Here is a 24816-nt window from a genome sequence, read left to right as displayed (position 1 = left end):
GGGCGTCGCTACAGGGACACTTTTTGAGAAACGTGCAATCGGCGCGTCTGATTTTTTTTACATATTCAAAAAGCAATAAGTCGTTGTGGTCATTACATTTTTACTACTACCTCCCTTTACTTGTGTCGGGTAACACACTCGCCTATGAACCAGCATACCCAGGTTCAAATCCCACTTACTACCATTGTGTCCCTGAGCAAGACGCTTAACCCTAAATTGCTCCGGGGGGGACTGTCCCTGTAACTACTGATTGTTAGTCGCTCTGGATGAGGGCGTTTGATTAATGTTGCAAATGTAATGTAAATGTGCCGTACGCGTGGTGATTATTTATGGTTTAGGGTGTGAAATTTGCCTATTTGACCAACTCTCAAAGTGTGCAAATGTTAAAATTGAGCAAAACCATGAACTGTGTCCCGACTGTACGGAGGAATTTTGTAATCAGCACCATTCCCGTGAACTGATTTTTAGAAATACTATTCTGTTCAAAAGTATTTTTTTGTGGTATTTATATTTATTTGTTCGTCCCGGTTAATTTAAGATGTATAACAGATAGAATATATCAGCGAGTTTATCTATTCGGCAGTACCAGTAATTGTCAAAGGAGGGCAACAGTTTCTCGATATTTGCAAAGGTCCATTGTGTTGACCGCCCGTGAACACAAAATTCACAAATTTTTACTTTCGGCGATGTGTTAATTCGACTTAATTCCATTCGTCAGTGGAATTAATTCGTCAGTAGCGCACTTTGTATGGAACTGTTTATTGACTAGCATCCGCTGGAATACATCACATCCATCCCGGGCAGCTGGACTGGTGGGTTCCCCCCCCCGCCGAATCCGCTCGCCGTCGATGCCTGTCGCGGATGCTCGGTTATAACACACCGCCACTGTCCGCACAGACTGGCTCTTTTTAAAACCGCAGGGCGACGTGCACGCCGCGAAGATGCGGTTTACTCGGGCGAGGTGGCTCCTGGAGAGAACATGGACGAAGACCGGGGATTTTGTAAGTGGAGCTGGCTAACGGGAACGACTGGCCGAAAATACGTCAACGTCCCAATAAGAATTTTGATGCGGAAAAAACGTGTCGCTAAAGGCGACGGTGTGTCGACAGGCGGGAACATGGCATTTGAGGGTCTCCTGCCAGATGACGCGCCGCATTAATTCAAGCGTGTACATTATTATTATAATTCTCGCGGTTAGCCGATGAGCTAACGGGCTAGGTAGCAAAACAGCTATCGTGCCATTTAATTCGACTTTTGGGTCAGACAAATGTCGCATTTGTTTGTATGTTTGATAATCTTCTCCAGTGTTCGTCTGGGTAAACAACAGATGGTGGTGTTCGCACACATAATGGAATACAGTATTAAATCACAGCACTGGAAGAAATTCATATTTTGTCTAGTTTACAACAGCGTTGTTGGCATTAACACGTTTGCGTTGCAACAGCGATTCTTCAGAAGGGCATGTTGTACATTTGAACATGGATATTGAATGAAATCTGGCTGTGCGGTTGTGCGGTTGTTCCTTGCATGTATATGAAATGTGTCATTGAATAGTCTTAATTATAATAATTGTTCTTGCGTCACAGTTGAACTGTGCACTCTGATAAACACCCACATTAGTGAGTTCACCTCAGCCATTCAGCTGTAGGTTTTTTTTTTTTAATTTTATTTCTAGGAATACTAGGTACCCAGTTATGACTGGCAAATGTAAGGAACTCAAATATTGTAATCCATCAAGAGATTTGAAACTGTGTTCGTTAATTGTAAATAATGTGTTACAACTATAATGCTAGTTGCCTTGACTACTGTTGGTTTAGTGATGCTGAGCACCAGGATTCTAGACATGTTGATGCTGAGTAATGCATAGACAAAGTTCCTTTGGGATATTTAGCAGCATACAAATAAAATGTTTATTTGACTTTAATATATTTTTCCATTATTTGAAGACTCCCAACTCATGAGAAGCTGATCAGCAATATCATCTATCGCCTTTGTGTCATTTACCTCCATTATCTTCTGGATGGAGAAGATGGCTCTCCACGGGTTTGTTCTGGTCACATTGCTGCTGGTGGTTTGGACCTCATTCACACTGGCAGGAGACTGCAAGGGGCACAGGCTGGTGTTGAGGGGTCCGCCAGGATATGTATCTGATGGACCTGGAAATTATTCTGTCAATGGGAACTGTGAGTGGTTAATTAAAGGTAAATATAATTATTACTTTCTTTATAAATAATTTGTTCATATGACAAACACAAAGTCAAACTCTGTTTTAGATTTAAACCATCATTCAGTGTAAATATAAATCATTTTTAAGGTCCAGTTCTTCAGGGATTCATTCAGTCATTATTGTTTGTTAACCAAGTCATCCACCATTTATGTAAAACACAGTCATCCTTTTTTCATGGACGTCTAGATGATTATAAAAGCCTTTTTGGTCACTCTTTAGTCACATGCTTCCTTTGTCCCTTTCCCTTAAGCTCCCAACACTAGCTACCGCATCGTTTTGAACTTCACCTTCATGGAGACGGAGTGCACCTATGATTACCTGTTTGTTTATGATGGTGATTCGTACAAGAGCCCTCTACTGGCTAGCCTCAGTGGAAACACCCTCCCTCAACACATAGAGGCCAAGTCTGGAAAGGTAAATAGTTTCTTTGAGGTCTTTGTACTGGAATATATCTGAACGAGTTGTCATCACGTGTTCATCTCTGTCTGTCGGCAATCAAACCTGTCATATCTCAAGAAGAACTGTGATGCTGAGTGCAGCCAGCATGTGCTTCTATTTCCATGCCAGCTGCTAACCACTTTTTCTTCTTACTTCCACCTCTTCTTCTGTTTCTTCCAGATGCTCCTTCACCTCTTCAGTGATGCCAACTACAATCTCCTTGGCTTCAATGCAACATACTCATTCTCTCTGTGTCCCGGGGCGTGTGGGGGCCATGGCCGCTGCGACATTGCCACCTCTCGCTGCCAGTGTCACCAGGGTTGGGGTGGTGCTGATTGTACCACTCCTCTCTGCTCTCTTGCCTGCCATAAGCATGGACACTGTGACGAGGTGAATATAGAAATAAATAAGAAACTGATCATTAAACCTTCCTTTAAATTAGGAAGGTAATTCAGGCACTGCTCATGTACCACTTCTTGTTTTTCTTATTTTCTGCCAGAAGGGGGAGCGCTGTAACTGCTCTTCTGGCTTTGTGGGCCAGAATTGCCTGCTTGGTCTCCTTGATGACAATGGAGCAGGGGAATGGTTTGAAGTGAGTGGCGGTGATGCCAGGATCCCCCCTCGCACTGCTTCTGCCGGCGTCTATCTGCCTTCAACCAAATCTTTGTACATGTTTGGAGGTGAGAGTAACAGATGTATATAGTGAGGGTCTGGTAGAATGCATGGATAAGAGCTCATGTAGGTCCTCCTTGTGTTTATTTTCTCTGCAGGGTTTGACTTGAACAGACCTCTGGGTGACCTTCTGCAATACAACTTTGCAACGAACCTTTGGGTGACCCTTCCCATTGCCAATGCTCCAGTGAGAGTCAATCTCCACTTAGTTCTTGTTGAGAAACAAGTCTATATTGCACTTCTATTTCACCTCATTCTCCCTCCCCTTTCTCTGTTCTAGGCGGCTCGTCACTCTCACACCGCAGTAGAGTGGCAGAGCAACATGGTGATCTATGGTGGTGAGCTGTCCAATCACTCTTTAGCAAGTGATGTCTGGATTTATCGCCCCACGCAACATCTCTGGCAGCAGCTGGGCCAATCAGATGCCCCAGGAGCACCAAGACTGGCCAACCATGCAGCGGCTATTGTGGATAATTATCTTTATGTGTTTGGGGGTTAGTGAATACACTTCTACACTCCTAATAGCCGTATGTGATTTAAAATGCACTGTTGTGGCTTTATGATGAGCTGACTTGAGTTATTTCTGTTTTAAAGGACGGACTGAGGAGGACATGTTCTCATCTACCCTCAGTCGCTTTAAGCTGCGGGAAGCAGTGTGGGAGACTGTGCAGCCTTCAGGCGGGAAACCCCCAGCCACAGCAGGCCACAGCATGGTGTTCCACACCCCATCCAGAACCTTGCTGGTGTATGGTGGGCACCGACCCACCTCTGCCAGGTAAAATCTCTAATAATCAACCTAATTTGATTAGTAGGATTGAGTGGTATCAATTTTTGTCCTAACGTAATATTTCTGTGAGGTATGTGTGTGCATATTTATGTAGAAGTATTTTTCTTTCAGTGTCTGACATTGTCATTTATCTTGTAAATCTAATGTCATAAGGCTTCATAAACAGTAATGATACATGCAAATGTTTTATATAAAACCAGCCCTTCAGATTCTGATTATAAATAAAGTGGAAATTAACTAAAAATATACTGGTGCTGAATTTTATTATTTTCATAATAAATTATTTTCATATAATCATATCACTAGGCCCTTTTCTGTCCATTGGCATATTTATATAGGTTCAGTCAGAGAGTGAACTCCACAGACGTGTTTCATGTGGATCGGCGTTTCTGGACTTCCTTCCGCTCACGTTTCCCTGCCAATGGGCCTAGAGAGCGAGCTTTCCACTCAGCCACGGTCATCGGCAACTACATGGTTGTGTATGGTAAGTTTAACCATCCTGTTTGAGGATGTTTTTGAACTTTTGGAAACACATCAATGTAGTTTTTGTAGAATCTGTATTATGAATGTTTCTGTATCTCAAATTTAATCTGCCATGTATTCGCTTGTTTTTTTTTCTCTACAGGAGGAAATGTGCATATCCACTACATAGAGGAGAAGTGTTACGATGAAGAGATATTCTTCTACCATCTGGGCTGCCACCAGTGGGTTTCCACTGGAGAAAGCCCCTTTAACAGTGAGTTTCAGATTCAGGCTTCTGATTATGACAATTAGGCTTTCTTTTTTTCTTTATTAGTCACATTTACATATGTAGGTAGTTGTATAGTTTCAGGCCTGCATGATTGAATCAGTATTGTCTATGCTGTTTTACTGCTCCACACAGTCATAGTGAGTTAGACAGGAACTGTCCTCTCTGAGACCGTATATTACATTCCTAATGATGTGTGACTGCTTTGAACTGTATTAAATTGTTTGCTTTTGCTCCGACTTTCCTCACAGGAGGGCATACTGTGAGAGGCCGCTACTCCCACGTTGCTTCTGTCATGGAGGGTCGCGTTCTTCTGGTAGCTGGGGGTTATAGTGGCGTGGCCCGTGGAGACCTGGTGGCGTACAAAGTCCCACAGTTCATCAGCAGTAACCCAGGGAAAAGAGTAAGTAAAATTTTGAACTGTACTCATAACTGCAAAATTATGTTTGTGTTTAATTAATCTTGTTTGAAATATGTATGAAAACTATATATGAAATCATGTATAGAGCAAATTATTTCATTTCACACATAAAAAAACTGGAATATGTTTCATTAAATAGGATGCAGTGTGTGCTGAGGCTCCAGATGAGAGTATGTGTCTTAAAAACCCAGAATGCAGTTGGTGTGAGGGCCGGTGCCGCGAGTATCAGCCCAGTGACCCGGTAACATTTTTCTCTCATTGAGTTTACAATCCATACAACCTTCCCCAGCAGGTTCACTGTACCTCACTACATTTCCTTTTCTCACAACAGTGTGGCAGTAATGGTTGCCTGGGATTGGCACGTTTCCTTTCTGACTGTCAGTCCTGCCTCATGTTCAGTGGCACTCCACGTTCTCTCCCCCGAGCACCCAGTGATTTTGGTTGGTGTGTTCAGAATGAGTCCTGCCTTCCTGTGTCAGGTGAGATGGACAGACGGATCTTACGAATGTAGCTCTCTTGAAAGTAACCATCATATTGATGTTACAGTGAGGTGAAGGTAAAGTGGACTTTCTCGCAGAAGCATTTTCAACCTCAGTAAATCCAGTAGGTCTTTATTTCACTGCTGCATGACATTTTAAGTGAAATGCAGAACTACTAAGCTTACTGAAGTTGTTAAACTTCTGTGGGAGATATTTTATGTTTTTATATATTTATGTAGTTCATCAGAAAGAAATGTTGATGACAAAAAAAAATTCTGTAATATTTGAGTGTGACCTTTGACCTCTCACAGAGCGTAGTGCGTGCCGCGTGGACCAGATCTCGGGGGCGTATGGCTGGTGGGGGGAGCGGACGACTTTTCTTACCTCCCTCCACTACTGTCGCACCGAGAACTATGTCCCGGGACTGCACCTGCTCACCTTCCAGCATCCGCGCAACGATTCCCAGCCTGACAAGGTAAAGATTCACTCCTTGTCTCTGACCTCCTTTTACTTCCTCTTTCTCTGAATGATGTCTGTCATGTTTTGCTCTTGGGAGAGATAGCCCTGTCTGTAGTTTATACATTTCCCTACTCTTGCCCCGTTGGGGTACATTTTAATACATGTGCGAATACTTTGCAGGTATCCATCCTTCGTAGTACTTCCATTATCCTGAATCCTACCACAGAGATGGATGTCACACTGCAGTTCCGAGGCTTTATACACCCTCTGTGGAGCTCACCCCCACCTTCAGAGACAATTTCCATGTGGGCAAGAATTCAGAGGCTCCATTTTACTGCTAAGATGGCCACTGGACCAAACTCTTCACAACTGGTGTGAATCTACATATGAAACACACATGTAGCTAATTGATATATAGATTTTTGAGGTTTGTAAGTACAGTCCCTGACAAAAGTCTTGTCGCTTTCTATTCAAGATTTTTTTTACAAGAAATGGCTATTACAACAGCTTTTGTAATAATGTTTCAGTGCAAAACAAAACTGTCAAAACGTATTCTAATATTCAAAGCTTCAAATGCAGCACTTGACAAAATTGTATTGTACTGTTAATGAGTGTACAATGACTTCCTCAGACTGATGTCGTGGGGCATTGGGCAGCCCAACAGGAGAAGGAGAGCCGGCTGCTCTCTCGACCAGATGGAGGCCGTCTGTTCCAAAATCTTACGCGAGGAAATCGGTACTTGGTCCAGGCTGAGGGCTACCTCAACAGCTCTGGTTCCGGACACTCCAGTGAGATGGCCCTTATTTGGAATCGAACTACTCTGCCAGGAGGCAGTGTAAGTATAATCAGTACCAGTTTAGAATGTTTAATGGTGGCAAACATACTATATGTACATGGAATGAGCTTCTAGGAGTACACCTGTAGGTTATTACAGGCCAAATAACCCAAAAGCAATAAAATGTTTTCTGGCAATAGTTTAAAGTGCACTATTTGTTTGAATGTTTCATTAAGAATGTCTGTTGCTTTATTTTAAAATTAGAGAAAATGACTGACCTTTTCAAATATTCAGTCACCATGCAATCTTGCTGTCTCTCTGCAGGAGATCTCCTTCCTGTTTCTGGAACCCTACCAGTCAGGGTCATGCTCAGAATACCGTTCCTGCTCTGCCTGCTTGTCTGACCAGTCATGTGGTTGGTGTCCACTTCTCAACCAGTGCCTTTTGCGTGATAATTCTAGCCAGGAGCCATGTAGGGAGGCCCAAGGGGGAGCGGAACGCCACCTGCTTCTCACCCCACAACACTGCACTCTGTGTGAAGACTATAGAGACTGTGCCTCCTGTTCTCAGGTACAGGAGAGCTTGGTGTAGAGATACTCAATGATACATATACACATAATTTGAAATATTTGATAAATCACAGTTGAATGTAGATCCCTTAAACCGTTAAAGGTCCCCTATTATGAAATGTTTTTATATAGGTCTTAATGGTCCCCTAATAGTGTATCTAAAGTCTCTTTCCATTATTCAGCCATGGTGCAGAATCAAAGCCAATTTTAGCCAGTCACACAATGAGTATTTTGCCGTTTGTAGCTTTAAATGACAATGAGGAGGAAAGATGTAGGACAAGAGTGGCCTATAGAAGTGCATGGGCATTTGCTATTTGGCGCAAACAGGAAGTCGTGTCGGCAGTTTTCCAGAAAAAAAAAAGCAAAGCAGATTGGCCAAGCCACGCTTTATACATGTTACCATTTCTAGCCACTGCAGGACCAGAGACACGCTAGGGGAACTCGTATAAGACCCAGTCCACACTGAAATGTTTTTCTCGGAAATGGTAAAATTAAAAAATAGGCACGAATTTCGAATGTGGTGTCCGCACAAGTCCACTGCAAAATCACTCATAACTATGGTGGATAACATGTTCGTGGTTGTGCTGCAGCTGCTGCTGAACCTCATAAAGCAACTACAAAAAATCCTCTCTAATGAAAAGACAAGGCTGTTCTGGCAGTTTAACACACTGCGACGCGAAACAAGACACAAGAGTGGGGAGATACAGCGCCACTTACAGGTGTGGAGTGGGGATCAAAACAGTGTTCGGATCATTCTCTGCGTCTCTGTGTGGACGATGACATTTCAGATAATGCTCCCACGTGGACGCAGTATTTTTTAGAAACCGAAAATGCGTTTTTGAGAAAAAACGTTTCCATGTGAACAGGGCCTAAATGCTAAATAATCTCTCAAAACTAAATTTTCATAATCCGGATCTTTAATCACTTTGACTAAACACTACATTAGCATGAAGCTTTGAATTATTTTAACTGTTCCTGCAGGATCCATACTGTGAATGGCAGGTCAATTCCAGTAAGAAAAGCGATAACCAGTGTAGCCGTCGTGGCCGGCTCCCAGGATCCATCCGTCATCCTGCTGCCTGCCCTAAAGTTTGTAACCAGTGAGTTCTCACTTCAAGACCATGTAGATTGTCTTTTCTCAACACTGGTAGACCTGGTGTTTTTTTTGGGCGTGTGTTGCTTTTGAAATTGAAAAATCTCTCTCTTAATATCAGGAGGCTGACCTGTGCAGAGTGTTTAGCTAACTCTAGTCAGTGCGCTTGGTGTGAGTCGGCGCAATCCTGCTTTTATTTCTCTGCTTACCTGACCAAGTTTCCATATGGAGAGTGCCGGGACTGGTATGACAGGTAATGAATATTGCCATGGGATTGTTTTGCTACATGATGTTGAAAATTGGTTTATTTTATAACGCAGTTATGGAACCACTAGTAAATATTCATTCTGCTTTAGTTTATGTTTGTGTAACTGATCTGACCGCTGTTCATTTAATACGTTTTAATGTTTTTTCTGTTCTCTTGTCCTTGCTCTTTTGACAGCATTCACTCTGTTCCTCAGTGTAAGCATTGTTCATCCCTGTCCACATGCTCTGACTGTCTGGAGATGTTCCAGTGTGGCTGGTGTGGTGATTATAACAACCCCACAATTGGACGGTAGGGTGGTGCAGAAAGTCATCTGTAGCTTGACTTTTCATTATCAGAGATAGCTAGAAATTTGTATTTTTGTTCACTAATCTTTTTCACATGCCCCGTAGGTGTCTGAGAGGTGACTGGTTCGGTATTAATGACCCTTCAGTTACCAACTGCAGTGTTGCTGTTGCAGAAGCACGTGCCTCAAGGTATCTGCTGAGTGCGCACAACTAAAAATTATTGTTAGCCTACCAGTATGCATTTCAGTCTCGTATCATGAAATTTTAAGTTTTGACTATTGATTATCTAACTGGTTATTCAATTTTGTAATTATGCATTATTTAGCACATTCAAGGTTTATGGTGTTCGCTGTTCGCTTCTCTCAACCACCTTAAGTTAGACAATGGGGATGTTTTTCCAACAGTCCTGAAGGTTTATGCTGAACACTTTCTTTTCATTAAGTCATGTTAATGAGCAGATGATGACAATAGTGAAGAAAGGTAAAAAGAGGCAACTCTGACAAACAAATTAATCACACGTCACTTTCTTGTGCTACTTAAAATACTAAATATGTTTCTGGCAATGGATTTTTCAAAATGTCTTCCATCTTTGACATTATAACTGTACCACAGCAGGTACATCTAAACTTTTGGGTGGTAGGGTAAATGTACCATGTACATTACCATGTATCTGAAAATATGTTTTAATATATCCCATTTAGTTTGTGTAGTCATAAAGTAAATGTAACATTCATTATTTCCAATGGTATCAGGATCAATGCTATTTATTGCTATTGTCATCCCCACAGGCCAGAAACCCCAACGTCATCTCCTCCCCGGTTGCTGGACTCGGAGATGGAGTTTGATGTGCTGGAGGAGGTGGAAGGGGATGGAGACACAGTGTGGTCATACCCGTCCTGTCCTGATGTTGATGAGTGTCGGCTTGGGTTGCACCGCTGCCACCACTTTGCCACCTGTGTTAACACCCCCACCTCATTTGAATGCCACTGTGAGAGGGGCTTCACTGGTGATGGGGTACAACACTGCAACCAAACGTTAGTAGATCACATCCTCGATTTTAAAACATTTGAAGATTGTTAAATGCCTCATGCTATACTATTAGATTAGATCAAAAAGTAGAAAGCCCCTCTTCATATGAAATCAGCTCGGACATATTGACATGTATGTACAATCTACTTTCTTCTAAGGTGCTATAATGAATGCCGTCAAGGTCAGTGTAGTGGAAGCCCCAGGTTTGAGTGTGAGTGCTCACTGGGCTGGACATCTGACCCAGCCACCCTTGTGCTGAGTGGGGTGGAGTGTGACTTTGACTGTGGCTGCAACTTCCACAGCACCTGCATCACTGCGCCTGGGATCTGTGATCAATGCCAGGGTAAAAACTTTGTGTGCACACTCACCCATACACATGTACCAGCATGTGGTTCAAAATGAAATGTGTTCTAGTTACAGATAGCCAAATTATACACTTCTAAAATCCAAACAGTGAACATAAAAAGGTCACATGCCACACCGAGTGCGCAATAACTCAGTCTACTGAAATCTGATAATCAAAGCTAAACGTTCCCTTATTTAATTGAAGCGCTGCTTAGCCTGAAGCTTTAATATAGCTGATCATAATACAATATGTATTGTGTGAGCTTTTAAATCTTAAAATATAATCAGCCCTTCTGAGAAGAACAACATATCCTTGTTAATATCTATTGATTGAGCCTTCAAACTCTTCTCCGCAGAGTGGACAACAGGACCACATTGTGAACACTGTCGTCCAGGCAGCTTTGGCTCAGCATTTGCTGATGGCAGAGGCTGTGTTCCTTGCCAGTGCAATGGTCATGGGGATGCCCTACAGGGCTACTGCCACAATGAAACAGGACAGTGCTACTGTACCCACAACACACAGGGTCCACATTGTGAGTCCTGCCTGCCTGGCTTCTATGGTGACCCAAGGTGAGTTTTTTTTTTTTTTTTGTAATTTCCATATTGGGATTTCAGTGTACTTAGTACATTTATTTTTTTAAGACTATTTTTTTTCTTATTTTCCCCCCACCTTAACCTCCAACAGGAACAATGGCACATGTTTTCGACAATGTCAGGGTCGTTCTGTGCTGCTGTCCTCTTTGTCTTCCTCTCCTCTGCCCCTGTCCTCCTCATTGGGCTGGCATGGAGCTGCAGGAGGACACATGGCACAGGGAGAACTATCCCATTGTTTGTGGGTCTTGTCTGTTTCTGACAATCTGGGTCCCTGCTTGCCTGGGCAACCATGCCCACCAGTGGCATTAACACTTCACCCAGACTCCTACACACAGTGCAGTGTGAGTTAGACTATCTTGACCCTTGTATACAGTACAATTATGCTTTCAAATCTATTGCTTTGTGGGGTTTTTTTGCTAATTTGTCCAGTTAATTTAATTTATTTGTTTGTCACTCTGTTGCAGAGCTCATTTGTTTATGTGTTCGATGGCCTTCCACGCTTCCTCAGTAATGGGGTGGTGCATTCAGACCACAACCTAATTGGAGCATTCTGTGGGATTACAAGAACTCAACCAATTACTGTGGAAGCAACTTCTGGTAAATGACTTAAAGATTAAGTGTAGATCGGAATGTTATTCTTTCTCATTCTTCTTTTAATTATATTGGCATCAACTTTATTACTGCTTTACTGCATTACAACTTTATTACTGGTAGGTAAATGTGTGTTTCAAAAGAAAGAAATTGAAAATATAGTAAATTCTTATGCCAATGTTATTTATTGCAGGAGTGATATCAGTGTATTTTGAAGCAAATGTCACATCAGACCGTCCTCAAGGCTTCAATGCCTCCTTTTGGGTGCGTAGCTGCAAAGATAGACCTCAGGGCAATGGAGACAGTGAACCCATTTCATGCCAGCCTGGAGCAAACTGCCTCCAGGGGCTCTGCCAGTGTCCTCGTGGTTATGGGGGACCACTCTGTGACAGGCCCATCTGCCCAGGGGATTGTGGTGCATCAGAAGACAGAGGCATTTGTGACATGGTCAGAGTCAGAATAGCACAAGACTTATAATGTACTTAATTTACACTATTTCCATCCATTTTCACATGTATGTGTTGAAATTCTTTTGTCTTTATCTGTTTTACAGTCTCTGGGTGTTTGTGTTTGTGCTGATGGCTGGGCTGGCACGAACTGCTCCTCATTGTCAGATACCAACAGTCTTGTGTGGGAGACCCTGCTGGACACACAGCTTACAGCAGTAAGTACACATCAAAGCAGCAAGTACACATACCATTCATTTTTAACGAAACAATCACTGCAATTAACTGTTTCTATTGTTTGATTTGTTGACATGAATTTAGATTTCATAAACCTATACACATGGACAAATTTAGCTGAAACATTTCTGTTGCTTTCTGCAGAGCCAAGTCCATAGGTTCCTCCATAGGATGGGACACTCAATGGTACCTGGACCCCAGAGAACACTTTGGATGTACGGAGGACTTTCCCTTTCTGAGGGTATTCTGGGAAATGTGTACCGGTAAGACTTTTTTTTTTCCCATTTATTCTTATTTTTTTATTTAATTCCATTATTCCTGTGAACAGGAATTGCTCTGCATAATGTGTTACTGGTCTTAACCTATATGTCTGTGGTGTTATTTCAGATTTATTTTTTTATGTGATATTTTATTTTTGGGGTTTCTTTAGGTATGTTGTAGCAGAAAGGCGCTGGACACAAATGCTGACAAGTTCAGCTGACGAAGGGACAACTCCAGTGCCCCGTTACCATCACGCTGCTGCGCTTGTGTCCAGTCAGGACACTGTGGGAGCTGTTCACCACTTGATGCTAGTGGTCGGGGGTGTCACACAAAATGGAGTTGCAATGGATACCTGGAGTCTCAACCTAAGCAGCCTTGTGTGGAAGGAGTACAAGGTTCTTTTGACTGTCTCTAAGCTTGATTAACTAACCTCCGCCTACCTTGTACCATTCTAACACTCAATCTTGCTCCTATGTAGAGCTTAATCCTTCCCCCAGTGGCAGGTCACACGCTGACAGTTAGGCGGAACACCACAGTGTTGCTGATCGGTGGTTACTCCCCAGAGAATGGATTCAACCAGAACTTGCTAGAGTTCAACCCCCAGTCTGGCAATTGGAGCATTGCTCCACACACTGGCACACCCCCTACTGGTACTGAAAGCACCCTAACTGTATACGAATTTTAAAATGAACATTTACAATGAACGCTATAATTACTATATGATTTTGTTTCTCAGGTCTGTATGGGCACACAGCTGTGTACCATGAACCAACAGATGCCATATATGTATTTGGAGGGTACCGTTTTCATGTGGAGGCAGTTGAACCTTCTGGTGAATTGTATAGCCTGTACTACCCCAACCTCACATGGTCTCTACTTGTGCCCTCCCAGGGCAGTAAGGTAATAAATTAACAGTTTTAAGGCCCAATTCAAACTTGCATTACTATTGTGAATGTTTTTAGATACTATTATGAGATGCTCTACGTGGATGTTAAATGCTATTGACTATTGCAAAGTCCAGTTTCTGTCCAATTCATGTTGACGTGTGTAAAAATGCAAAATGTTGCACGTTCAATGCCAGAGCTTTGTTCTCTTTTCAGTTTGCTTAGTTATTGCTGTCAGCAAATTCAGCATAAGATTGTGGCCACACAATTGTATTTATTCTTGCATACTTCTTACATTACCTTTTTGAGAAATATAATTCACTGCAGACTAGAATGCACTTCCACAGCATCACAAAGCCAACTTAATTTCTCAGAATTGTGTTTTCATACATTCATTTTAGAACAGTCTGATTAAAATATGTTAACAATTTCTTTCCAGCCCCTCTCAAGGTTCTTCCATTCGGCTGCCTTGCTGAAGGACACCATGATCATTGTCGGAGGCAGAACAGGGGAAGAAGATTACAGCAACATAGTTTCACTCTATCAGATCAACTGCAACACCTGGATACATCCAGGTCTAATATTAAGTATTTCTAAACTGTGTGCGTGTGTTGTATGCTCCCTCTTCCTAACATATCTTCCTTATTTGACTTTATTTAGTCTCTGCAGTGGGGGAGCCAATGAACCGTTCTGTCTCCCTGGCCATGGCAAGTCTGGGAGGTCGCCTCTTCCTTTCAGGCGGCTTTAATGGAGTAACTTTGGGGCGTCTCCTCACACTCACATTGCCACCAGACCCCTGCTTGCTTCTTCCCACACCTGAGGCCTGCAACAGCAGCACAGGCAGCTGTGTATGGTGTCTGGGTTCCTGTGCCTCCTCTGATACTGCTGAGAGGTAAACATGCAGTGACAGTAGTCAAAATCTCTTTTTTTTTTTCCCAGTATATATCAGATATCACGCACATCCTAATTTGATGTTAAGTTTATGTTGCTGTATTTTGCCCAGGCTATGGGAAAACACTGAATGTAGAATTCCAAGATACAGGTTATACGTCAAGTACAGTTTGATGATCTGCCCATCACGACCCATAATCTTTCTGTTGACATTCATTTTTATGATACTCTGTGCTCCATTCCCTTCAGATTGGACTGTTCTAGTAGTCAGTCTCCCTGCTCCCCTACACCACGGCTTCCAGATGAATGTCGCAGACTGAAGACCTGCAGTGAATGTCTTGCGCGGCATCCCAAAACATTCTCCAATTCAATGCAGGTGGGAGAAGCTACAGGAATTGTCAGCATCAAACCTGGAAGCCTAAAGATTTTTTTTTAAAATACCCACAATGTGAGAGTGCTTGAATTCCATGGATTGAACTCTCTTTGAACTTTAATCAGGGCCTGACTCGTATTAATTTCGACTATCGTGACCCTGAATGAGTTGTCAGTTTTATCCTTGAATACATGAAATATGTATTCCCATATAATACGAAAATACTAGACTGCTAATTTGGGTTTATTTGTTTGAGGGATTATTTTATCTATAGATGGCTGCTGACAAATATAAGTAGTTCTTATTTACTTTTACTATTTGATGCAGAATGATTTAAAGAAAAATTACTAAATGAGATTAATAAGACAACACTTATCTCCTCCTTAGTCTGCACTGCAGTGTAAGTGGTGCACTAACTGCCCTGAGGGGGCATGTATGAGCAGCTCAGTGAGCTGCACATCAGAGCATGATTGCAAAATAAACCAGCGGGAGCTCTTCCTGTCCAGCAACTGTGCTGAGACCAGTTGTGAGGCTTCTGACTGTCCCAAGTGCACAGCCTCAGGAAAGTGCATGTGGACACGCCAGTTCAAGCGCACTGGTAAGTGATTTGTGTAATATCTGTTCAAATCTGTGTTTGTTCACATGCGCTACTTCACATCTATTGGTGAAGACAACAGTGCAATTTCTAGTACCCTCCAAAAAAAGAATGTTCTTAATAGTCTTCCATTCGTCTCTCAGGTGAGACTCGGCGTATTGTTAGCGTGAATCCCACATACGACTGGACGTGCTTCAGCTATGGACTGCTGAACGTGTCACCCATGCAGGTTGAGTCGTCACCACCTCTGCCCTGTCCGGTCCCCTGCCATCTCCTGAACACCTGTAACCAGTGCCTAAACTCCCGTGGGGCAGATGGGGGTTGGCAACACTGCATCTGGAGTATGGCTCTGCAGCAGGTGAGGTTGACTACATTAAGTGTAGAGCTTCCTGAGTGATTGAAGCTCACTATAATGATTAATTCATTGTTTAACAAATAATGAAATTTTCCTACATAATTTTGTAGTGCCAAGAGTTCGTCTTTATCACATGCTTTATCACACATGTTTATCACAAGTCATAATCACACAATGCAACAAGCATTCTATACAATGTATTATACTTAAAGGTAGATATTTGAGACATGAGCGGCCCTGTAATCAGAAGGCTGCCGGTTCGAATCCCGATCCGCCAGGGTGCCACTGAGCAAAGCACCGTCCCCACACACTGCTCCCCGGGCGCCTGTCATGGCTGCCCACTGCTCACTCAGGGTGATGGGTTAAATGCAGAGGACAAATTTCACTGTGTGCACCGTGTGCTTTGCTGCTGTGTATAACTTCACTTTTTTTTTTTTTTTTTTTTTTAACACAGCTTTTATAAATCAATGTAATAATGTCAGACTACCTTAACATCTGCATGTCTGAAATAGTAATTTCCCTTTTCTTTCTCAGTGTATGAGCCCATCCTTTGTCCCATTGCGCTGTGAGGCAGGTCAGTGTGGTCGTCTGCTTTTGGGGGGTGATTCCTGCTCTCCAGAGTGCTCCATGTTGACTCAGTGCTCACAGTGCATTGCCAGGCCACAGTGTGGCTGGTGTGCTGCCCATGGTGGCAATGGGGCCGGTCGCTGCCTGCAGGGTGGGATAGATGGTGAGTTGGAGAACAGAATTGTGGTTCTGGATTGATTTCATTCATACAGACATACATACAGACAGACAGGGTGTTTTTAGCTTAGAATTATAGTACCTATACTATTTTTATTTAACTAAACTGATTTTACAACATGGTTCAGTGACAGTATTCAACATTTGCAGGTGTGAGTGAAGACATGTGCCCTCGGTGGAACAGCAGCTGGTCTTTCCTGCACTGCCCAGAGGAAAATGAGTGCTCTAATGGCCACCATCACTGCAACATCTCCCAGGACTGCCATGACTTGCCCCAGGGCTATTATTGTACCTGCCGGCAGGGCTATGTGCTTAGCAGGTAAGCAGTGGGAAATTGTAATAGTAGACAGGCTTGTCTGCTGAATGGTAAACAAATATATAAACATTTTTTTCTCATCTTTCCTTCCATAATTTTTTCATCTGTCTAAAAATCACTGTATTTCTATCACCGTATTCTCCTTGTTTCACATATTTCATTTAGCTTGTTTAGCCATGCACCATACATTCAGTGGTTCCAATTAGTTAGTACTGAAATAGTTATGGACTTTTTGTGTTATGTCATGTTTTTTTTTTTTGTTTGTTTTTTTTTTGCAATATTGGCATAATAAACAATGCAGAAATGTGTTTATGAATGAGCCTCTTTTATATTCTTGGAATACTCTCTCTTTTCTTTTTTTTCTTAGTGTGACTGGGCAGTGTCAGCCAGTATGTTCACATGGGTGTGTAAATGGCACATGTGTCTCCCCTGGTGTGTGCCATTGTCACTTTGGCTTTGTTGGGGAGAATTGCTCGTCCGAATGTCGCTGCAACAAACACAGCAACTGTGCTGGAGTGAATCAACTTGACAAGTGCTTGAAGTGCCACAATAACACCGTGGTGAGTAAAAGTTGCAGAATACTAACCCTCTGGGTATGTCCCAGACCCACAATCCTGATACAAATTAAGAGGTTATGGATTGTGTGTTAGAGAATTGTTAAAAAGCGAGCACAAACCCAGTCCGTGATGCTAACAAGATTTTCTTCTTTTTATATCACAAGCTAAATGAAGAACATCCAATCCAGTTGAGATTTTGCAGCAATATACATGCAACCTCCAAAAACCTTATGGATAGAATCAGGCAGAGTTAATGATAACGATGCATCATGGTGGTTACCAGTGTTCTCTATGTGTGATTCCATGAAAATTCATAGCGTTCTTAATTGTGTTTTCCAAACAAACTTGTAATGTGAACCTGAATCTGTGTATCTTAAGGTTATTGTGTGAATTCAGGCGATCTGCCCTTCACATATCACATCCAGCATCACCACCAATTTTACTGCATTCTACTAGTTAAAAAGAATCTGTTTTGTGAAGAAAATGTTTTATGGTAGTTATGTTCATATATCTTCAAAATTAGTACAATTTGATCTGTGAATCTGTTCCTGATTATTACCTATGAATAAACACATGACAGATTTTTGTGGTTTGCTCTAATAGGGAGAGTCCTGTGAAAAATGCCAGCCTTTATTTGTGGGCTCAGCAGTGGGAGGTGGGACATGCCACCCATGTCGTGAGGTCTGTCGGGGCAACAGTGCTGTCTGTCTGTCCAAAGATGAGTATGAGAAGGCACTGAAGAGCAACTACCCTCTTGACCCTGACAGTGTAAGGATGCATTTTTCTGTTCTTTATGGTTTTATTCCAACATTTTTTTTTTAAGTCATGCTCTAATTAGGTCTGGGGCAATAAAACTATAATGATGTCTTGCAGTACAGCTTTTGTTCAATAGGGATATCACACATGGTCGATTCGGTGTAAAGTCTTTGCGTTTTTGCATCCATGTCTTGAAAGACACCACAAAAGGCCAGACATAACAGAGCTGATTCAAGCAGAAGGAGAGAATCTGATTTATATTAAGGAGTATATTTTTATTCATCATTATCATTGCATATTTTTTATTATGTGGAACACAGAGTAAGAACAATGTTGTTTTCATATTGAAACATGACTTAGTCTGCTCTGTTTTATCTGCGTCATCACTTAAATGCATTAAATGCAACTGAGTATGGCAGTGTTATTTACAGGCAAATAAAAAGGCACACCAGTGTAACAAATACTACTTACAGAGTAGCATTACTCAATGTAGTATACAGTGTGAAACCTTTTACACAAGCTCCTCACGTGCCATTTAATCCATAACGATTATTTCCCCATAGACAAGGCATTTAAAACTGCTTTTATATCAATGTAGTGCTGCAGCATGAGGGAGTGGCGCTTCAGTATCACACAACATAGCTGTATTTCAGATGTACACTGCTCAATCAAAATAAAAGCAACACAACACAAAGTAACTTGAAATCAATCACATTTCTGTGAAATCAAATTATCCACTTAGAAAGCAACACTGATTGACAATCAGTTTTGCATGCTGTTTTGAAAATGGAATAGACAACAGGTGGAAATTATAGACAATTAGGAAGACTTTCCCAATAAAGGAGGTTCTACAGGTGGCGCTCCATCCACCAAGGCCACGTTGCACCACAGACTGTCCAGGAGTCGGTGGATGCTTTAGTCCAGGCCTAGGAGGAGATCCCTCATCTGCCATTGTATTGTAGGGAGGTCATAGTTGGATCAGCCTGTAGTGTATTTTTCCCCACTTTAATTTCAAGTGTGACTCCAAATCCATACCTCTATGGGTTGATCAATTTAATTTCCATCTATAATGTTTGTGTGATTTTGTTGTCAGCACATTCAACTATGTAAAAACAAAGTATTTAATAAGAACATTTCATTCATACAGATCTAGGATGTCTTATTTTTTTTTTAGCTGTGTATATAAATAGGTTTATGCAGGAATTGTCTCTGGCTAGGATTAATTTTGTACCCGTGTCCCCAGACAGGAAATAAACTATTCACAATTTATTTCAACCCATGAAATATTTTAAACATTTTTGCAGCTATTAGCATGTAAATTTTGACTATTGTATTTATTTCAAATAGTTATTCAACATTCTGTTCTATATTCAGTGGGAATGGAAAGTATTCAGACCCCCTTAAATTTCACTCTGTTATATTGCAGCCATTTGCTAAAATCATTTATGTTCATTTTTTTCCCTCAGGAATGTACACACAGTACCCCATATTGACAGAAAAACGCAGAATTGTTGACATTTTTACAGATGTATTAACAAAAAATAACTGTTGTCACATGGTCCCTTTGCTCAGTATTGAGTAGAAGCTCCCTTTGGATCTAATACAGCCATGAGTCTTTTTTTGAAAGATGCAACAAGATTTTCTCACCTGGATTTGGGGACCCTCTGCCACTCCTCCTTGCAGATCGTCTCCAGTTCTGGCAGGTTGGATGGTATATGTTGAGAGACAGCCATTTTTCGGTCTCTTCAGAGACGCTCAATTGGTTTTAATTCAGGGCTCTGGCTGGGCCATTCAAGAACAGTCCCAGAGTTGTTGTGAAGACAGTTCTTCGTTATTTTAGCTGTGTGTTTATGGTCATTGTCTTGTTGGAAGGTAAACCTTTTTGTGAAGTGCAGCAGAATTTTTTTGTAACCTTGGCCAGATCTGTGCCTTGCCACAATTCTGTCTGAGCTCTTCAGGCAGTTCCTTTGAACCTCAAGATTATCATTTGCTCTGACATGCATTGTGAGCTGTAAGGTCTTTTATATAGACAGGTGTGTGGCAGGTGAGTGTCACTGCAAAGGGTCTGAATGCTTTTCTTTGTTAATAAATCTGCAAAAATGTCAACAATTCTGTGGTTTTCTGTCAATATGGGATACTGTGTGTATATTTAAAAAAAAAAAAAATAATAATAATATTTTAGCAAATGTAAAAAAATTTAAGGGGGTCTGAATACTTTCCATACCCACTGTATGTCATGTCCCACTTGTAATAGAAAATGAATAATTTCACCAATGTGTTAACCATGTTCTACATTCACATCTCACTTGGAAGTGAAAGGGAACTTTTAAGACTGAATTTGTTTTGACTTATATTTTGAAATATACTGATATGAAAATAATTATTGTTTTCATATTACCCAGCCCAATCTCACTTTTTTCCATTCTTTTTCAGATTGTTCAGAGAGTGGTGAAGGGCCCTACTGAGGATGATGTGGTTTGTGTTAACTGCCAGAACAACAGCATGGGGGACAAATGTGATAGCTGTCTCAGTGGCTACTTCCTGTTGCAGGGGAAGTGTGAGAAGTAAGTGAGACACATTTACATTCAGAGCATTTATCAGACACCCTTATCCAGAGCGACTTACAATCAGTAGTTACAGGGCAGTCCCCCCCTGGAGCAACTTAGGGTTAAGTGTCTTTCTCAGGGACACAATGGTAGTAAGTGAGATTTGAACCTGGGTCTTCTGGTTCATAGGCGAGCTGCAAGCACTGATAATGCTCAGCTGTAGATCAGGATATGCTTGACTTTTATCATATATATTCCATATTAGCACATGTTTGTTCGTTTAGAATTGAAATAAACAGTGACTACATCTGTTACCTTCCTGTCATGTAGGTGTCAGTGTAATGGCCATGCAGACACTTGTAGTGTTGATGGCACGGGATGCCCATGTCAGAACAACACAGAAACTGCTGCTTGTCTGGGCAGCACACCAAATGACCGAAAGGAGTGCTATAGGCTACAGGTAAGGACCTTATCTTTGGTACGGAACTGAAAGGTCCCCAATTATGAATATTTAACATTAGTTCCCCTAGCCTGTCCATGGTCCGGCAGTGGTTAGAAATAACAATAAGTATAAAGCATGTTTTGGACATTCTGCTTTGCCGTTCAGAGAGTGGCAGCTCAGACAGTCTGATCTGGAATTTGTCCTCTTACGTTGTCATTAGGGGAAAGAGTACCTCCCCTTTCTCATGCTTTGTTCACCCAGAGAAAGAGGCAGTGGTGGCCTAGGGGTCAGAAAACAGACCCGTAATCGTAAAGTTGCTGGTTTGAATACCCAACCACCAAGGTGCCATATTTTTATGTCATGTGAAACACTGTAGAAGAAGTGGATTACTTTTATTTTGTTCTGGACAAATGCAGACAGGACTTCCTGTTTGCGCCAAACATTGTGGTTGGTGAATGGTGTTGATGACATCATTTCTGCGAATGCCCGCTCACATCTATTTGCCACTCTCCTCCTCGTCCCGCCTCTGTCCTCCTCATTATCATTTAAAGCTACACATGGCACATCCTGGAGAAATCTCATTGTGGGACTCAGTAACAGTGGTTGTAATTCTGCACCACGGCTGAATTTCAGAAAGAGACTTCAGATATAGTATTGGGGTACCACTAAAGCCCATATAAAAGCAAGAAAAATCATAATAGGGGATCTTTAATTGTATAAATCAACAAAATGGAATCTAAATCTTTTTGTTCTAATTAATGTTTTTCCTAGTGTGCCAAATGCAAGGACTCCTTCAACGGCTCCCCTGTGAATGGGCGCCAGTGCTACCGGCAGTTCAATGTGGACACTGAGTGCTGCTTTGATCCAACATCACAAAGCAATTGCTTTCATGTTCCATCCATCCGCAATCTGCCCAAAGGCCGCACAGTCTTCTTTGCAGCCCAGCCCAAGTTCACCAATGTAGACATCAGAGTTACCATTGATGTCACCTTTGGCGAAGTTGAGGTCTTTGTTTCCAGCTCACATGACACATTCATTGTGGAGGTTGACCGTCAGACTGGTGTGCACACAGTGAAGATTGAGGATGACCCTGCAACCACCACCATCGGCCGGGCTGATAAGGACATGCCGTTCCAGCCTTCTCCCATGAAAGTGTTCACCAACTCCTCCTCTGGCTCACTGGGCAACCCTCTTCAGCTCCAGTCCTCAAAGCCACAGGGAACAGAGCGGGAGGTGCGGGAGGAGCGAGCACAGGGCCTAATTACCTACATCACCGTGTGGAAGCCGCAGACCGTGCTGATTGTGCGTGAGGTCCGAGACCGCGTGGTCATCACCTTCCCTCATGAGGTGCACTCACTCAAGTCCAGCCGCTTTTACATCGCCCTGCGTGGCATTGGCACTATCGAGAAGAACGGCGAATCGCAGGGTCTGCTCTTCCTCCGCCAGGACCAGGCACACATTGACCTCTTTGTCTTCTTTTCTGTATTTTTCTCCTGCTTCTTCCTTTTCCTCTCTGTTTGTGTTCTGCTTTGGAAAGTGAAACAGTTCCTGGATTTCCGCCGGGAGCAGCGACGCCACATCCAGGAGATGACAAAAATGGCATCCCGTCCCTTTGCCAAGCTCACAGTCTACCTAGAGCCTGAAGAGCCACAGCTCATCTACCTCCCATCAGCGGGTGGTGGAGCCATCTCTCTTGCCCACACAAGAGGGAAGCTGGGGAGCATGGTGGTGGGTCAGAGGGGACGTCCGGTTATACCATCCTATAAGCATGACCCAAGCTCAGGCACTGCCATTCATCACCACCATCACCTCACTCTGGGGGGCAGCAACAGTGCGCAGCACCTACCCCTCCATTATTTGAATGCCCACCACTATGCACCCACCTCCACCGCCAACCCTGCTTCCCACCACCAACACCACCCTTCTTCTCACAGTGGGTACCAGCACTTCTGCCGCTCTGACCCGTTCCTTTCACAGCTCATGGGCTTCTCCTACTCCACCTTCAAGGTGGGACCAATCACCCTGGAGCCAACTGATGATGGCATGGCAGGGGTGGCAACTCTGCTCTTCCAGTTGCCGGGGGGCATTCTTGCACCAAACCGGGCATGTCTGGGCTCGGCACTGGTGACTCTGCGGCAAAACCTGCAGGAGTACTGTGGCCATGGGGGTGCAGGTGTGCACCCTGGAGCAGGTGGGGGGCGCAAGGGGCTGCTGGGACACCAACACCTCACCACCATGGCAATGTGAACATGGTCACGTGGTTACGTGCAAGAACAGGCACAGAGTGGGAGAGATGGACCGTAAGGCATATGAGTCTGGAAGCTCTTCAGGCCTGACAAGGATGGATGAAAAGGGATGGGGGGAAAAAGGAAAGAGATGCTTTATTGTAGCAACGCGATGGAATGTCCCGTAGCTGAATTCTATCAAACTTGTAAATACACTGTGCAATGACGTCCTCTTGTACATTGTTTATTTATCGCTTGTTTATTGTTGAGCATTAGGCTACAGCCTATAAAAATGCACTACACTTTGACTGATCACTCAGCTACATTTTGCTGCTTCCAGCCTTTTTCTTCTGTTCTGTGAAGACCATGGTACTGTCTCAGTACAAGTGGGAAATGTCCACCGGAACCAATATGTGCTTTAAAACATTAAGTGACAATCTACTAATGGCAAGTGATTAATGGACACTTCAATGGTTGACGATCTGGTTGCCCTTCAAAATAGGGAGAAATAAAGGATAATATGCACCCTTCATTTTGCATTTTAATAATCATAATCAATAAATTGATTATTTGTACAGTAGGATTGCTGTCCTGCTATTTGAATTGTGTTTACTATTTATCTACCAGTTGTGAGAATGTTACTCTGACCCATTTACTTGCCTTCATCCTATCTGCCTTTTGCAAGAAAGTCAAGCTATGTAGAGTTCTACAACTACCCAACAACAAACTGGACCTTCTGTTCTCGTTGTAGCAGCAACACTAATTTGCTTCTTAAAATAATCTTGCTTGTTGAAAATCTATGAGATTTGAAGCCGTGACCTTTTTCCCATGAAGTGAAAACACCAACAGGATTTTTTTATAGACGTTTTATTGATGATTTGTTGTGTTGAGACATTGTTCTGTTTATTACTAAGTGCAGTTTGCTGGTTTTAGCTTTGATAAAGTGTTGATATGTGCATTTGACAGTTATGTTGACCCAGTGTGTTTAAGTTTTTCTCATTATGAGATTATTTTGACTATCAAGGTTAAGAATAGGTCATGGAAAACATCTAGGTTTTAAGGATTTGTATTACTGTGTTTTGTTAGTGGCTGTGTGGAGTAAATGCTTCACAGTGATGCTGCAATGTGATCTAATATTCAGATTCTGTTTTGCTGGGCAGTCCGCATACTACTGACTGATTTACAGTCTTTTATCATTATGAAACCAATTCAGTGCTTCACTTGCCATAAACATACAATCTTAAATGTACTCTGTTTTTTAAGGACAAACTCTTTTATTTTGTACATTTTATTCATTTTGCTCATCTTTTTGAAAAAAGGGAACTGTTGCACAGAAAATGGTTGTTTTATGCTTAACTAGCTGTTCTTGCTTTGAGTCAGCAACTGTAATAAACAATCTTTGTGTACGA

The 24816-nt window shown here is 42.3% G+C and overlaps 1 protein-coding gene and 1 long non-coding RNA gene across 2 annotated transcripts; one reads left to right on the top strand and one right to left on the bottom strand.

Annotated features, from left to right (window-relative positions):
- The first annotated feature begins 613 nt into the window (after window positions 1–613).
- On the top strand, window positions 614–24816 carry megf8 (multiple EGF-like-domains 8). The gene is made up of 45 exons (XM_028981043.1): window positions 614–812; window positions 898–1001; window positions 1947–2201; window positions 2478–2641; window positions 2846–3055; window positions 3165–3345; window positions 3436–3524; window positions 3618–3831; window positions 3932–4112; window positions 4463–4608; window positions 4750–4860; window positions 5124–5275; window positions 5433–5534; window positions 5625–5772; window positions 6084–6247; window positions 6412–6603; window positions 6863–7066; window positions 7331–7576; window positions 8557–8675; window positions 8790–8921; window positions 9111–9224; window positions 9326–9409; window positions 10009–10254; window positions 10408–10592; window positions 10951–11164; window positions 11280–11529; window positions 11653–11785; window positions 11973–12226; window positions 12333–12443; window positions 12607–12725; window positions 12893–13118; window positions 13202–13373; window positions 13460–13623; window positions 14047–14182; window positions 14268–14499; window positions 14748–14874; window positions 15259–15469; window positions 15610–15824; window positions 16356–16551; window positions 16716–16884; window positions 17249–17441; window positions 18042–18206; window positions 20628–20758; window positions 21071–21200; window positions 21954–24816. Exons 3-45 carry the CDS (start codon window positions 2021–2023, stop codon window positions 23427–23429), a joined length of 8589 nt encoding a protein of 2862 aa, XP_028836876.1. The 5' UTR covers window positions 614–812; window positions 898–1001; window positions 1947–2020; the 3' UTR covers window positions 23430–24816.
- On the bottom strand, window positions 4867–7355 carry LOC114790738 (uncharacterized). The gene is made up of 3 exons (XR_003749864.1): window positions 7285–7355; window positions 6157–6239; window positions 4867–5224 (listed from the first exon to the last, which is right to left on the bottom strand). It is a non-coding gene; the product is annotated as an uncharacterized LOC114790738 (long non-coding RNA).

The sequence above is a fragment of the Denticeps clupeoides genome, chromosome 5 (genome assembly GCF_900700375.1).
Source record: "Denticeps clupeoides chromosome 5, fDenClu1.1, whole genome shotgun sequence".
NCBI lineage: Eukaryota > Metazoa > Chordata > Actinopteri > Clupeiformes > Denticipitidae > Denticeps > Denticeps clupeoides.
Note: the sequence above shows the minus strand (reverse complement) of the source record. Positions and strands in the feature narration are given on the sequence as shown.

Excerpts from the sequence above, each read along its gene's own strand:
- megf8 (XM_028981043.1), top strand. The coding sequence starts at position 2,021 with ATGGAGAAGATGGCTCTCCACGGGTTTGTTCTGGTCACATTGCTGCTG. Across the intron at positions 12,444-12,606 it reads TGGACACACAGCTTACAGCA|AGCCAAGTCCATAGGTTCCT; the intron begins GTAAGTACACAT and ends TGCTTTCTGCAG. Across the intron at positions 21,201-21,953 it reads AGGAGTGCTATAGGCTACAG|TGTGCCAAATGCAAGGACTC; the intron begins GTAAGGACCTTA and ends TGTTTTTCCTAG.